The sequence below is a fragment of the Osmerus mordax genome, chromosome 12 (assembly GCF_038355195.1).
Source record: "Osmerus mordax isolate fOsmMor3 chromosome 12, fOsmMor3.pri, whole genome shotgun sequence".
Classification (NCBI taxonomy): domain Eukaryota; kingdom Metazoa; phylum Chordata; class Actinopteri; order Osmeriformes; family Osmeridae; genus Osmerus; species Osmerus mordax.
This window is the reverse complement of record NC_090061.1, coordinates 9,897,370-9,912,802: the sequence shown is the minus strand read 5'-3', so window position 1 is coordinate 9,912,802 and position 15,433 is coordinate 9,897,370. Positions and strand designations below refer to the sequence as shown.

At 48.0% G+C, this 15,433-nt stretch overlaps 1 protein-coding gene across 1 annotated transcript; it reads left to right on the top strand.

The window, feature by feature from the left end:
- The first annotated feature begins 233 nt into the window (after positions 1-233).
- Positions 234-13,108, top strand: ocrl (OCRL inositol polyphosphate-5-phosphatase). Its single transcript, XM_067248182.1, has 24 exons — positions 234-237; positions 878-965; positions 2,532-2,623; positions 3,070-3,108; positions 3,604-3,717; positions 4,639-4,836; positions 5,002-5,257; positions 5,415-5,582; positions 5,811-5,912; positions 6,060-6,174; positions 6,475-6,591; positions 6,834-7,015; positions 7,315-7,426; positions 7,659-7,768; positions 8,011-8,146; positions 8,260-8,370; positions 8,711-8,876; positions 9,111-9,346; positions 10,314-10,337; positions 11,728-11,847; positions 11,996-12,080; positions 12,415-12,542; positions 12,672-12,783; positions 12,973-13,108. Exons 1-24 carry the CDS (start codon positions 234-236, stop codon positions 13,095-13,097), a joined length of 2,940 nt encoding a protein of 979 aa, XP_067104283.1. The 3' UTR covers positions 13,098-13,108.
- Positions 13,109-15,433: the final 2,325 nt, after the last annotated feature.

Here is a 15,433-nt window from a genome sequence, read left to right as displayed (position 1 = left end):
TCTCTTGTGACCGCATTCCATCCGACGGCTGGATGTTCAGCCAAGTACCTGGATGCTAAGACATAACGGAGAAAAGAAGAGAAGACAACATTTAAAGGTCCTTATACTTGTGCTAAGAGACTAGGTAGCTCGAGATGAACTCAAGAGCTATCTACTGTAGCTAGCTTGCTATCCTTCCCGCACCATCTTTCCAATTCGTAACAGCTGAACCGTCATTCCGGAAGGCCGGGTACATGGGTGGGGATTTAACTTTCCTTGTAAAACGTGTGGACATTGTTAACTGCGAACTACGTTTAATTCAAATTTACGATAATGGATTCGTCTTTGGGCTTCAGAATTAGTGACGAAAAATGCTTGGCAATATCCTTTTTTATGCATGCCTATTTTTTTTTATTAATGGAAAGTGTTTTTCTTGTCCAAAGCCGGAGCAAATGTTAGCCAAGCTTGTTGAACCCTCTATATAAACATAGCGAAGCATAACATCTACTACCAAAGTGCCATAAAAATGTGTGTTGTTTTCTTGCAATTTCTCTGAAAACAATCAAGGCTGGTTACAGTGATCTTTGTGCCAACCTAGTTATTGCTAGCTTGTAGCAGTACAGTAACTGATAGCTAGGTCACTAGTGTTTGGCTATCAATACATTGTAACAAGCATCCCAATAGCTGCTACAATTTCAGTTTGTATAACAACTACGCACAGAGATCTTACCACTTCTAATACTCATGCATGATGTGTCTTCATTAGTTGTCAACATTGTCATAGGAGGATCATCAATAGAGCTGGCATTACTAAGGAGAGTTTTCATGTCACACTTGCATTAGGCTGTTGATAATGTATTCATTGTCCCTCGTCCTAACTGATCATTCCTTAATGGAGATGCTCACACAGTCAGAGGACATGAGCTGCGGGCTGGGCTGAAGGAGCCCAGGCTACTGTCCCTGATTGAGCGCTCTGGAGAGTTTATGTAAGTATCAGTAGAGATTTAGTGACTGAACATACTTTTCTTCATATGACTGGGTTAGATAAGTGGTTCCTCAGTTTTAAACATTTGGTGGTGAGTTTCTCTGGCCATTGCAACTGCTTGCAGTGTAACAACTTAATTGCAAAACCTCTTCTTTTTCTACCGAGGCTCTTTTCTGTCCCATGTCTGCCTCTTGTCACACCACAGTTCTGCACCTTGCAGTAGTACTGAGATGCATAAATGCCAGTCAGAGTTGGTGCACTATGTCTGATGACATTTATTTAATCAGAGCCATTGTTGTAAAACATTGGTTCATAATGGTTTAAATGCCAGGTTCTAAGTCTTGGATTCATTTGAAACAAGTGGACATTTAGTGCAAAGCAGGTAGTGATGTAGTACAAGATGGTGGGGTAGTAGGAGAGTGTGTAGGAGGGGTAACAACAGAGCATCATCCTTCTGTCCAACCTGACACATTACCCTCTTCAGTCATGTCAGCAGCTTCAGCACATGGGCATGTTTGTTTGTGAGTGTGTGAGTTTGTGAGTTTGTGCACACCTGTGTGTGTGTGTGTGTGTTAGAGATCCACTCATGCCAGGGAGATAGTGTAGCCTCAGTGGCAGCCTGCACGCTGCCCATTATCCTCACATTCCACCACCATGTCCTAGACTTTAATGAGACTCACATGAACACACAAACTCCTGTTCAACTCTTGGCTAACTTTATTCAACCAATATAGACACACACCCCAAGTCCTGCTAGTGTCTATGGAGTGCTACGATCTCTGGTTGGCCAAAGTAAAAGTAATTATATATGGCCATTTCTTTTGAAGTGTTAATGTAATGATTGAGGAAAGATTATGACAGGTTTTCTCTCCGCCGCTAAGAGTTGATGGATTGTCACCCTCAGTTGGCCTGTCTCGGTTGTGAAACATTGGGGTTTGTTTTTCGGTATTATTTTAGTAGAACATATTTGATTAATGTAAAATGTTAACATTAATGAATGGCTAAATGTTGCTTGTTCAGGGTGGAAGAGTGGTTAGGCTAGATGTACCAGCTATGTTAAAACTAAGGTCTATCTGTGTGGAACAATGGGTCCTCCTGACACATGCAGTCAAGCAGGGTTGAATAATCTTCCACCACTGAAGTGTAAGGCCTAGATTTCCTGTCTAGTTGAAAGGAAGTATTGACCATGATGTGCAGGACCTAACGTACAGGCTGCTCAGCTGTCACTGGTAGCAAGTGGAATATGACCTACATTAACCCACATCACAGCTTTATTTCCTGTTTGAATTAAGCCCTAAGCTCTTTAATCACTCCATGAAAAGCTTTGGCATTTGAATGTTTCATAAGGCTGCAGTAATGTTTGGCTTCGTTGTTTGTCACCCTGCATGATCATAACCCACATTAACTATCCTGTAATGTCACACCTTTTTACATTTGAATGTTTGCATGAAACAACGCTATATTAACGCTTTACTTTAATATATATATATATATATATTTTTTTTACTACAGTGAAGTTGTATCTTCATTGGATCAGAATTAAACCTTACAAATGTATTTGATTCAGCTTGGGCGTGTTGGCTAACCCTGAAGCTGTAGTGTCCAGCCCTGTGCCTCAGTTGTCCATACCCATTAACAGTCAGTTCCACATAGTAAGAGGTAAGTTCCCACTCTTTATAAACTTCTGATATTATGTATGGTAATTCATGTTAGGGAAATAAATGATAGACCAGACTACTCTCCAGAGATTATACAATGGCCTATAGGCCTAGGCATAGTTGTGATTCCAGTCACAGCAGACACATATATTTATGGTGAAGTCCAGAGCTGGGTTGCCTGGAGCCTGTGGGCATTCACTTGACATTCCTTTTCCTTCAGCCATAGCAGCAGTGTTTAATCAAGGTCACTGCTGGGCAGTGTAGAAGCTAAACGTTTTGGTCCGGGTTTACCTTTTTTTATTTGCAGATAGAATTTGAATGTGAACTGCCAACAGCGGGAGCCTATCAGGACTTTAGCTCAGGATACTTTTCATTAACTCCCCCCACAGTACAAGACCTTTGAACCGCAAGGTGACTCTTTCATTTTCTTTTTTAACTGTTTTTCAGAGGCGGAGGAAGCTCTACTCATTGACATACCAGTTGATAGTAAGTTCTCTTTTATATTCTTTCATATATCAAAATATTTAATATACCTTAAATGGGCATCCTCCTGTCATCTGCTTTAAAGTGCGTTGTTTGAACTATAAACTAGATAACATGTCACTTTTCCCACCTTGTATGTGGAGATTAAGGTTTCCAGTATTATGGCAACAGAAGAAGAAACACGACAACTATTCTGTTTTAGCTCTTATCCAATTTGGCTACATTTTCGGAGCACGCTCTGGGCTATGCACTTGCCTACCTCTTTATTTAGTAGCGAAAGTTGGTCATGAGTTGCCATGGGCAACCGAAAGCATGTTGAATTGATTCACTGTTGTTGAACCTCTATTGCTTTTGCATCGTAGAGACATTCTCATGTGTGCATGGTGTGTGGAAGACAAGGGGACTCATAAGGGGTGTGTCTGTCTATGTGTTTGTGTGTGTGTGTTTGCACGCTTGCGTGTGTGTGTGTGCGGTGTATCTGGGGTGTGTTTCTCCCAGCTTGTATGCGGATACGAGTGCGAGGAGAGCGAGCCCCGGAGCTGCTGCTGGAGCTGCCGGACGATGAGCGCAGCCAGGCGTTCCTGTCCCATGTGACGAGTGCCAGGCAGCACGGTGAGGCTCCACCCAGCACCCCCGCACGCACGCACGCCCGCCCGCCCTCCACCATTCATTATTTACCCACTCATCTAACATTTATTCACCCAGGCTGCCTTACACTGCTTACTGATTTCCCATGTCTTCTCTCACCCACGCACCTGGTCTGGGGAGATTTTCCCAGCCGGCTTTGTTTTGAGGTCAAATGCACCTCCAGTATGAAGGTGACAGTCACAGGATTGCAGCCAGACTATGTATGCCCAGACCTCTAGTATTATGCTGTGGCTGCTGTTCAGGTTGTAGCCTCCTGTGGTTTGGTGTATGTTGTGAATAGCTGTGGCTCTTGATGAGTCATTGTAGATGGTATGATGAATGCTCCTAAAAAATCCTCCTGTATAGAACCTCTTAATCCTCCAAGGATACTAATTGGATTCACTGACTTGAGGGAAAAAAACTGTTTCCTGAACTGTCTGGGCATGTCTGTAGTTCTGTAGTAGTATCCAGAGTTGGATATTAGAACCTGCCAGTCCAGTTCTTACACTTCTTTGAACTGTAAGCTCAATGATGAATCAAACGGTAGTTATGAAATCTAGCAACAGATGTCACGTCATTCTCTTGGTTGCGCTCTCTGCATCGCCTCTCTGTTCTTGTGGGTGTTGCCCAGCCTTTATGTGTGCAAGTGTTTACCTTGTGAAAGATTGCTCAAAAGGATCAGGATGTTGAGTTCACAGGAAAAGGGAGGGACTTATCTGAAGAGTGTGTCTTATCTTTACGCTGCAGTGCTTCTTAGGCTGGGTGCAAACACCGTTGCTGTACTGCGCACAAGACCGTTCCAAGTACTTTAAGATCAATATCAGGTTATGCAGAGAAACTGCAATGTCTCCGAATTCTGTGGTGTTGATTGGATTTCCATTGACAGATTTGTTGCTGTCGTTTCAGTTGAGTCCAAAACCTCGTTATCCAGAGCAATGGATCCTGTTGTGCCAGCCCCCAGTAAGCCCTCTGCCCCCATCCCTCCTCAAAGAGGGCTCCACAAGGCTGCCAATTCCGTGGTTTCTGGAGCCCACCCCCCCAAACCTCCCGGCACACTGCCTCCGAACCTGAACAACAGCACGACAGCCAACCATGCAAGCACAGGTATGGAGGTGTCTGCACTGTTTTTTATTAATCTGCTTTGTGAAATACTTAACGGTTTTACAATCGGTGAATGATTTGACAGGTTCCCCTTTTTTTCTCTCTCTCTCTCTCTGTCTCTCTCTCTCTCTTTGTGTCTCTCTCTCTCTCTCTCTTTCTCTCTCTCAGCAGACAGACGAGACCCAGCTCTCTCCTTGGCCACAGACTTTGGCTTTGAGAACAACTTTAAGAACTCCCTCAAGGTGGAGGAGAAGAAGAACCAGCAGAATCGCATCGTCGCTCCCAGGGAGCCTCCCCCCGTCCCCCCTCTCCCTCCACGCAAGGCCTCCATCAACCCCCCCAACCCTCCCCCGCCCGTCCCGAGAGACAGGGCTCCGACCGTGCAAGGCAAAGACGGCTCCCTCATCACACCCACCAAACAAGAGTGAGTAGGAGCAGCAGCAGGGCTGTGCTGTGGTGATGCTACCGGATCATGCTACCTGGAGAGCATCAGATACCATCATACCCCCTCTTGTTTATTCATGAATTGAGGCAACTAAAACGTTATCAGTGAGTGATGACGGATGTCCGTGATTGTCCAGAGTCAGGCCGGTTGAGCGCAGCGAGAGGTCTCCGTCGTGGAGCGACAGCCCCACCACCAACACCATGAGGCAGGCCATGCTGTCCAGCCAGGCGGGTCAGAGGGAGTACCTCATCAAGCACCGCCTGGGGAAGAAGGAGAAGGAGTACGTCGACATCCAGGAGTTCAGGTGGGCAGCCGGGGGGAGGGGCTTGTGGACCGCCACCACGGACTTATGCGTTGAACTAATGTTAGACATTATCACATGGTAATTCATGTGTCTAGTATGGATTGCAGTGTTGGCTGCAGATCATGGAAGTGCCACATACCAGGATCCTAAACTGTTCTTTGGCGAGTCGTCCGCGTATTCAGGCTCTTCTCTGTGCACTGACCTTGGGTGGCTGTTTCTATGGTTCAGGTTCTTCACTGGAACGTGGAACGTGAACGGCCAGTCCCCAGACTGCAGTCTGGAGCACTGGCTGTGTTGTGACCCAGACCCGCCTGATGTCTACGCTCTGGGGTCAGTGGGCTCTTTCTTCTTAACCATCTTCGCCATGTCAAGAACGTAATGCTAATGCCTTGCTATCGACTCTGCATTTATCTGTGAAATGTTCTCGCTGTACAGACACAGGTAGGTACTGACTATTGGATGTGCTTTTTCCTGTAGCTTTCAGGAGCTGGACCTGAGCACAGAGGCATTCTTCTATCTGGACTCGTCCAAGGAGCAGCTTTGGGTGGAGGCAGTGCAGAGAAGCCTGCACCCCAAAGCCAACTACAAGAAGGTGAGAGGGAAACAACTCCATCCAAGCATGGTCTTCACAATACCTGCAGTGATCAATACTTAGAACCTCAGTTCGAGGACGTTTCTGTGAGAAATTCAAAAACGGTCCACAAACAGCTGTGACGGTACTCTTTAAACACGTCTTTTTATGCCTAAATGATGGTTAAATACAGTAGCAGGACACCTTTCAAATATGCACGGAACCAAGCAGGCTTAAAGGAGAATGATCACCATCACGAGCTCAGAAGGCTCAGCATTCAGATCAAAGCGTTCTCCTGAAGAGACGTCTTTTTGCTTGCAGGTCTCCACCATCAGACTAGTGGGGATGATGCTGGTGGTGTTTGTCAACAAGTTGCACAAGAATCACATCAAGGATGTGGCGATGGAGCATGTGGGAACCGGAATCATGGGGAAAATGGTGAGAACCTGTCCACGTCAACAAAGAGGTAGTGTCTCTGTCACCAGATAATATCTAGTTTCTATTGGTGTTTCATTTCAAAACAAATTATGCACTCCAATTGACCTACAGTAGGCCTATAAATGACTAGCATGCAGAACATTGTGGCCATTCACTGGCGTGTTTGCATGAACCGAAAACGCCATGAGAGTGTTTGAATATCTCAGTGACTGACGCTGCCTGTGGTGACGTTGCCCTTGCAGGGAAATAAAGGAGGTGTGGCGGTGCGGTTTGTGTTCCACAACACCAGCTTCTGTTTCGTCAACTCCCACCTTGCGGCTCACGTGGAGGACTTTGAGCGGAGGAACCAGGACTACAAAGACATCTGCGCCCGGATGAGCTTCCACCTCCTGGACTACCCTCCCATCAGCATCGTCAAACACGAGTCAGTCCCTCTGCCCGGGCTCCTCCACTTCCTCCTGCTGCGGCTTCTGTGAACACCACAGGGATGGCCGTGTAGGGATGTCTCTGCAGTCCATTGGAATTAATTCCCCCTTCTCTCTTTCTCTCCCTACTGTCTCTCTCTATTTTCCAACTCTTTTTTTACTCTCTCCTCTTCTGTCCTCTCTTTTTCACATCTCTCTCTCTCTCTCTCTCTCTCTCTCTCTCTCTCTCTCTCTCTCTCTCTCTCTCTGTCTCTGTCTCTGTCTTTCTCTCTCTGTCTCTCACCCGTCTGTGTTCCAGTGTGGTGATCTGGTTGGGGGATCTGAACTACCGTCTGTTTGTGTACGACGCTGCTGAGGTGAAACAGCTCATCGCTCAGAAAGAGCTGAAGAAGCTGCAGGAGTACGACCAGGTGTGGACAGATCGCTGTTCTCCTTCCTCTTATCTAAGGAGATAAACAATACTGTTACACAGTAAAGCTGTATTCACTGGAACCCAGTCCGAATTATAAACCTCTGCAGTTCATTAAACACCGCAGGGCTCCCTGCCCGCTTCCTCTTGTTGTTTCATGCTGACTATAAATAAAGGGAGTTCCTCCTAACTGTCTGTTACTCAGTAGCTGGTGTTTCCTCTGGTTTTGACAGCTGAATATCCAGAGGCAGACCAGAAGGGCCTTCACAGACTTCATGGAGGGGGAGATCAACTTCATCCCCACCTATAAGTATGATGCCAAAACCGACCGGTGGGACTCCAGGTAATGCCCTTCTCTACGGTGTGATGCTTACCAAACCTAGACCTTCTTACATTTACATTTAGTCATTTAGTCATTCTTGCTGTTCTGCTGTAACGACCATAACAATGTCCTCTGACATCTCACTAAGACCGGAACCTTCCAAGATACACAGACCTAGTGAGCAATAAATGAACCCTGTTGCGCTCCAGCTACTCTTTGTGAGGCTGGCTCCTTCCTGACCTCTGACCCCTGTCCTCCTGCAGTGGGAAGTGCCGTGTCCCGGCCTGGTGTGACAGGATCCTGTGGAGGGGCAGCAACGTGAAGCAGATGCATTACCGCAGTCACATGGAGCTGCAGACCAGCGACCACAAGCCTGTCAGCTCCCTGTTCAATATAGGGGTAAGAAGACCACTGTTGATCGTTCAGCAAGATGTTCAGCGTTGCGGTTTGAACAGGAATCCCAATAAGTGTTTGTATACCTGTGTGTGTGTGTGTGTGTGTGTGCGTGACAGGTGAAGGTGGTCAACGAGCAGCGCCACAAGAAAGTCTTTGAGGAAATTGTGCGCATGATGGATAGGATGGAGAACGACTTCCTGCCGTCTCTGTCGCTGACCCACAGAGAGGTGAGCTGGAAGGTGCACAGCCGCAGACTGCATCATCGCTTCTCCTCTCATCGTGTGTGGGGCTTATCAATAGTCATCAATAGACCCCCATTGCTGGAGGTCGTTTTTTTCCTCTGTGGTTGTCATAGAGCGGGACACACAGTCATATTTTTCTTTCGGGGATTCCTCAAAAAGGAAGCCAAGGCCATATGTGTGCAATTGAAATGATGGGAATTGGTGATTTAGTAATGACTAAGTAATCAGATCTTCCTGTGTGTTATGCAACACTTAAATCCATAGGTTCTGCTGTACCAGAAGATGTGCTACTCCTCTCTTAACCTGTCTCTGTCCCCTACTACAGTTCACCTTTGAGAACATCAAGTTCCGGCAGCTGCAGAGAGAGCGCTTTGTGATCACCAACGACGGCCAGGTCCCCTGTCACTTCCTCTTCATCCCCAAGCTCAACGACACCCAGTACTGCAAGCCCTGGCTCCGGGCTGAGCCCAGCGAAGGCTTCCTGGAGCCCAGTGAGTCCATGAATCCTCAAGCCATGCTGGCTTCCTTGTAGAAGAGTACATGTTGACACACACCCCCCCCTAGGCACACTTCTCGGGAAAAAAAAGATTGTTTATACATGCCCAGGGATATTAAGAAGAAAGCAATGCGTGCGATGAACTCCGTTGTGTAGTGAAATCACGTCACTCTGTGGAAGTCGCTTCACGCGGTTTTCACCGGTCATTTCCCCTCTCCCCAACCTCTAGACGAGACCCTGGAGATCTACCTGGAGGTGTACGTCAGCAAGGACTCGGTCACGCTGCTCAACTCTGGAGAGGACTCCATCGAGGACATCCTGGTGCTCCACCTGGACCGGGGCAAGGACTACTTCATCACCATCTCCGGCAACTACCTGCCCAGCTGCTTCGGCACCTCGCTGGAGACCCTGTGTCGCATGAAGAAGCCTATCAGAGAGATCCCCATCACCAAGCTCATCGACCTGGTGAGGGCCTAGTCTGCCCCGCCCCGGGCAGGGTCCTTTTGACAGGTGGACAGGACAGGTCTGCTGCAGTCTGTCTCTATGCAGGGCTGTGGCATCCATGCTCGACACGCACAACAATGGGATGTAATTGGTGAGGTGAGGTGGGCAGTGAAGGCAGGGTCCCTCGGGAGTAAAGCTTATGACAAAGTAGCTCAGACGTCCTAACCATTTCCCTTCACATTCTCTCTGCACTCAATTCGTTGGATGCAAGTCATTAGAATACACAGTATACCGCCTAATTCAGGCTTTTATCGACCGTAGTTATTGACTGCTTCCAACACGACTACATATTGATGTCCTTGCTCTACACGGCACTCCACTCTAGATCCCAGCCTGTCGCCTCCTCCCTGGAGGTTCTGTGTGCCAGTTCACTGATACCTGAGCTGGAGCAGGGTCATGTGACCGCCTGCTGCCGCCCTCTGGGGAGCTCCACTCACAGGGGTTTAGAGAGGCCATAATGTCTCGGCTTCAGTGCCTTTTGTCTGCAGCATTCAAGCCAAGGAATGAGGAAGTGACACGGTGGTCTTACAGGCCTAACAGGGATTTCCTTCAGAGTTGGAAGAATTGATTACGGTTTTTCTAGTTACTTAGTCAAATAGTCTCTCCATGAACATCACTGTCTAGGCTAGCTCCATGTTGGCTCTATGATATTCAGTTACAAGGAATAGCGTGCCAATATTACATATTATAGTAATGATCCTTTGCTTCTTCTTTCTCTATTGTTTCATACTGGTGTGTGGGGTGAAATGATTGAATGCCTTTTGAACCGAGCTACCTTGTTTTCCTGACTGCCCTGTGGTTATGCCTGTAGGATCCACTCTGCTCTCTTTTCTGGTTTCACATGCTTTCCTCTGGTTTCTCCTCATCGCCTCTCACTGCCCTCATCCTTCCTTTCCAACTCCTCACTGTGGGGCTGCTGGGGGCTCAGGGAGACGACAGCTTCATGGAGAAGGTAAAGTCCCCACGGCACGTCAGGCTGCCGTCGACTGTGGACAGGTAACCCTGGTGACGGAGAGCTTCCGTTGGCTGGCTGTAAACATCGGGATCTCCTTGTGTTCCTTTCAGGCAAAACTAAATCATTAACGGCAGCTAATGTTTTTGTTTGCCACAACGACAAAACGCCTCTCAGCAGATTTTCCGGAACGAGGTTTGCCTGTCCCAGTCACCGTGTGATGTATAGCTGGGCTGTAAGAGCCTGTTATAAAAGTGCATGAGCGCATATTACTGGGCCTCATATTTTAGAGTGCAGGCCATGGCTGACTCTGAGATTGATAGGCCTCAGGCAGCCAGATCAGATAAGAGCTAGCTTTCCACATTAGTGTGTGTACGTGTGTTTGTGTATGTGTGTACGTGTGTATGTGTGTGTTTGTGTGTGTATGTGTGTGATATCACAGGAGCACTCCGCCTGCATGTCACCATGTGGTCCCTCCTCTGCAGCCTTAACACCTCCCCTCCACCCTGATCACACAGACGCACAAACAAATGCACCCTAAACCACCCAGAGCTCATTTCACAGCAGGTCACCCTCGCTGCACAGGGCCGTCACACGCATGACGCAGGCTAATGACAGTGTGGGCAGGAGCACTGGGCCGTGCCCAGCTAAGCCCCGGCGTCCACGTTGAGATCCATGTTAATCCTGTCTTCCCTTCCCATGTCTGAGCTGCCCAGCGGCCAGTCGAATGGAAAAACTCATCATCTGGCCATAGACAGCCCCCATGCGATGAAGTTCCATGGTGATGTAATAGGCTGTGGTGTTGGGTACATGCAACCTATCAGAGTGGCTCTGTCTGGCCATGCCTCTTCATATGCTTCCATCATCATCATCATCATCAGAAGCTCTAGTTAGAACCCCGAGTGCTCCCTAGCACTCCACATGACATAGGAGAACGTCCCTGGGCTCTGCGGGCTGTCAAACTCTCCCTCTCTGGTGTCTTCCGTCTGTGTGTGGAACCTGGCTCCCGGCAGGTTATTTTTGGCCCGCACTCTGAGTTCCCAGAGATCCGTTTTCAGAGACCGAACCAAAGTGATATGCAGCTCTTTTGTAAGATGGCTCTCGTCCAAACTCTCCCCTAACCCTTGAGATAAGCGGCCTGTGATGGGGTCCTTGCTTCCCGTGGAGGGACGTGTGGCGTGTGGAAGCACCTCAGCGGCCTTTGTTTGGATCAGCGTCCCGTCCTTAAGCTGTCCGGAGTGCACTGGCGAAGCGCGACTCGGAACCCTCTTCAGTCACTGTGTCCAAGGACGAATCCCATGAGTGGATCTTCCCCGTTGGCTCTGCGTGTGGCCGTCCTGCGCGTGCGTGCTCGGGCTCTCTGACCGCGGTGGGGGGGGGTCTGTTTCAGGAGAGGTCCAAGGTGAGCTTCCTCATGGTGGACAGTGCTGGGCCTGAGGACAAGCCCCTGAAGATCCCCAAGGAGGTGTGGCTACTGGTCAACCACCTCTTCACCAAGTCCTGCCAACAGGCGAGTCTACGTTTCATCAACCACAGATCAAAACAACTGCAACTGCTCCGATGGCAACTGCCCTCGAAAGAAGCTCTCCCGATATTAAGAAGACATTTTCTAATGATGATTACAATAAAGAATCGACTATTTCTCCTGTCTCTCCTAGGAGGACCTGTTCCAGACCCCCGGCCTGCAGGAGGAGCTGCAGAGCATCATCGACTGCCTGGACACCAGCATACCAGACTCCATTCGTATCCTTGCTCCCTCGTACAGAGCCGCTGGCCCAGTTCCACCGGGCCCCGCCTGTAACTGGACCCTGTCACTGACATGCCACACAGCAGATGGCCCGCAGCTCTGGCTGCTGCCAAGCCTCATGCCCCTACTGTACAGGGCAGCGAGGATGGCAGTGCTGCATATTTGTCACGAGGATGAGTGTGAAAAATACTTAGGGTTTGGTTTTAGAATATGATATATATTTTGTTTCCCATCCCATCAGTATACCTGTGTGGTGGCATATAAACACACACACACACACACACACACACACACACTCCTGTCTCCTGGTTGTTCCCTAACTGTGTGTAGCTGGTTGTAACCACTCGGTGGCCGAGGCCCTGCTCATCTTCCTGGAGGCCCTGCCTGAGCCTGTGTTGTGTTACGAGCTCTACCAGCGCTGCCTGGAGTGCTCTCACGATAGCCGACTTTGCAAACAGGTGAGCAGTGACCTCCTAACTCAGGCTTGCCTGTAGCTTCACTGTGTGGCTCCCAGCCGCAGGTCCGACATGCAGTCTGTGTTTGTAACGGTGGAGTGTTTTCCTGTTCTCCTCTGTGCTGCTCTGCAGCTCATCTCCCAGCTGCCCCGAGCGCACCGCAACGTGTTCCGCTACTTGATGGCTTTCCTCCGGGAGCTGCTCAAGTATTCACTCAACAACAACCTCACTGCCAGCCTCATAGGTCTGTACTCTCTCCCTGTCTGCACACACACACACACACACACCCCTGTTCTCTCCAGCGGTGGGGACCAATGCCATTTTAAATCAGTTATAGCCCATTGAATCAGACGTGGAGTTTAACGCCACAATGAATGGACTTTTGTCTCTTTTCTCCCCCTCCTTATTGCACCTCCTGACTTCCCCTCTCCAGCGACTCTTTTCGCCAGCCTCCTCATCCGACCCCCGCCCAAACTGGTGGCCCGGCAGACGCCCCAGGACCGCCAGAGAGCCATCGACTTCATCCTGGGCTTCCTCATGGCGGGAGACGAGGAGTGAGGGAGGACGGGTTGGGGGGGTGGGGGGGTCAGGAAGGGGTCAGACCTAGCCCCCTAGCTTGTGGTCAGGTGACATGAATGGGACTTCTAAGAAATGAAGCGTGTGTGTGACTGTCATTTGACACTCTCGGTGACAGTGGCGGGAGGACAGTACTTTGGAGCCTCTTTCTCTCACAGACCGTTGCGGCATCCAAGACCTCAAACTCAGTCAAACCTGGCAGCGTTCATGAGCCCCTCTCCTCCCTTTACCCGCTACTGCTCACCGAGCTCCTGCTGGACCCACACTCCACCAGATCCATCCCTATACACCCTGTGCGGCCCCAAAGGACCAGTACCTCTTAAATGTGGAGTCACTTGCCCCATCCCCCTCCTCCCTGTAACCTATATACCCTCAGTGGGGTGTTTCATGCCAAAACTCCAAAAAAACTGTCCCAGAGTTGTATGAATGTTAGAAGGGGTAGATTGATGCATCCTTCGAAGCTAAGCGAATGATAATTCACGACACTAAAGAGAGGAGACTCCCAGAAGGCCGTTCAGAATTATTATCATGGAACTGTCTAATGGATCTCCTTTAAATGTTTGACCCTGGGGTACGCTTCTGCACGCAATGATGTTGGTAGGAAGAGAATCAAGATTACATTTGATCGGGTGGTCTAAAGATATCCAGCCAGGGTTGATGGACTTTCCTCTCATGAACAAATAATTGACAATCGGGACACTTGGGAGAAGTCAAACCATGTTGAGATGTTACGATTTTCAGTGGGATATCCGCTGTAGTGATAACAGTTTAATGTTATTTATTTATATTTTTCTTCCTCTACTATTTTTGCAGCATCTTTATAGTTTTAATTTCTTTCCTCTGGTGAATGAGGTTTTCTTCATGTTTTCTGACCTCTTTTAAAAGACCCTGTTATCGATATACTTTTGGCATCTTAACACACTTACTTTTAAAGCCATCATGTAACACAAGGTAAACATATGCCTTGGTTCTATGTTACTGTACCGTGAGCCTTATAAGTTAGGAAATAATGGAAGCGTATTCTGTTGAGGTGTTTTACAAATGTGACCCAACCCTCCACCACACTAACATCCCAGTCGGCAAGCGCAGAGTGACGAGTCATCATCACTGCCGCGTCCAGATGCTGTTTCTTAAATGCTTCACAAAGCGATGATCTCGATGTCTTAACTGGTGTGTGTATATATAGTGACCATTGTCCCTATTAGACCTCTGTGGGTGTTTGACTCTGCTGTTGCCTCTTGCTGTAATGGTGCGATGTGTGTCCTTGTGTCTTTAGAATGTGTCATATGTTCATCATGCAGGTGGTACCCTATCTCTCTGGGTGTGTGTGTGTCTTCATGTGTTTGTTTACAGCTTTCTCGCTTCTAGCCGCCTCCTGTGCTATAAACTGAGCCTTCGTATACCTTGAAGCTTTTCTGTTTTGTTTTGTTTTGGATCTGTATAATGTCTAACACTTATTTGTCTTTGTGTACCTGATGTTGGGTATAGATCATTTTATGCCCAGTTGCTTTGTTAGACTCCTAAGGAACGCAGATTTCTGTAATATGATTTTTTATGATAGTTGAGCAGGATTTAAAGGGTTTATGCTCTGTAAGGGGAAACCTGTTGGGTAGCAATCTTTTTTTCCAGTGTGCCACTAAAGACATTTGAGTTTTTATTCCCGTCATGGAACATGCTGCAACTACAAAACAAGGAACTCCTTTGAATTTATGACACTGTTTCCTCCTATGTTTTACTCATAACCCTCCTACTAACATTACTACATGGCACAGTCTGTTAAGCAGTCCTGGGCTGCTTTTGTGACACAATTTTTCCACCTCCCATAGGAAACAGAAACAGTCCTTGGTCAACTCCTCAGTCAGTAAATAACATCACAGAGGCCATACAGGCAACTTTCAGGATTATTGTAGGACAACTGGTCATTTTTTTTATTCATACCATGTGAGACCTTCATGCACCTGTCAGCTCGTTGTTGACTAGGCCCAACTCCCTGTGTAGCTTCCTGTGTCGCGTTCAGACCCGTACAGTCAATTCCTAGGGTGGGCCAGGCATGCTTCTGCATTCTCCAAGGATGGCATAGCCTTCGACTTCACTTTGCCAAACTATGAGTAACACAGGGAGGAATGGACCCTGTTGTCTGGATTCCAGACCTAGACTAAGAATTCTTTGGGATTGTAATTTATTCATAAGCTTTTGTAGACCTGCTTGTATAAGACACAGGGCAGCTGGGGGGGCAAGTCCCTGCTCTTCAGTGTTGTCCTGTAGTTCACGTGCTGTCATATCTGCTCATCATGCTTAAGGTTTTGTAACGGTCTGTC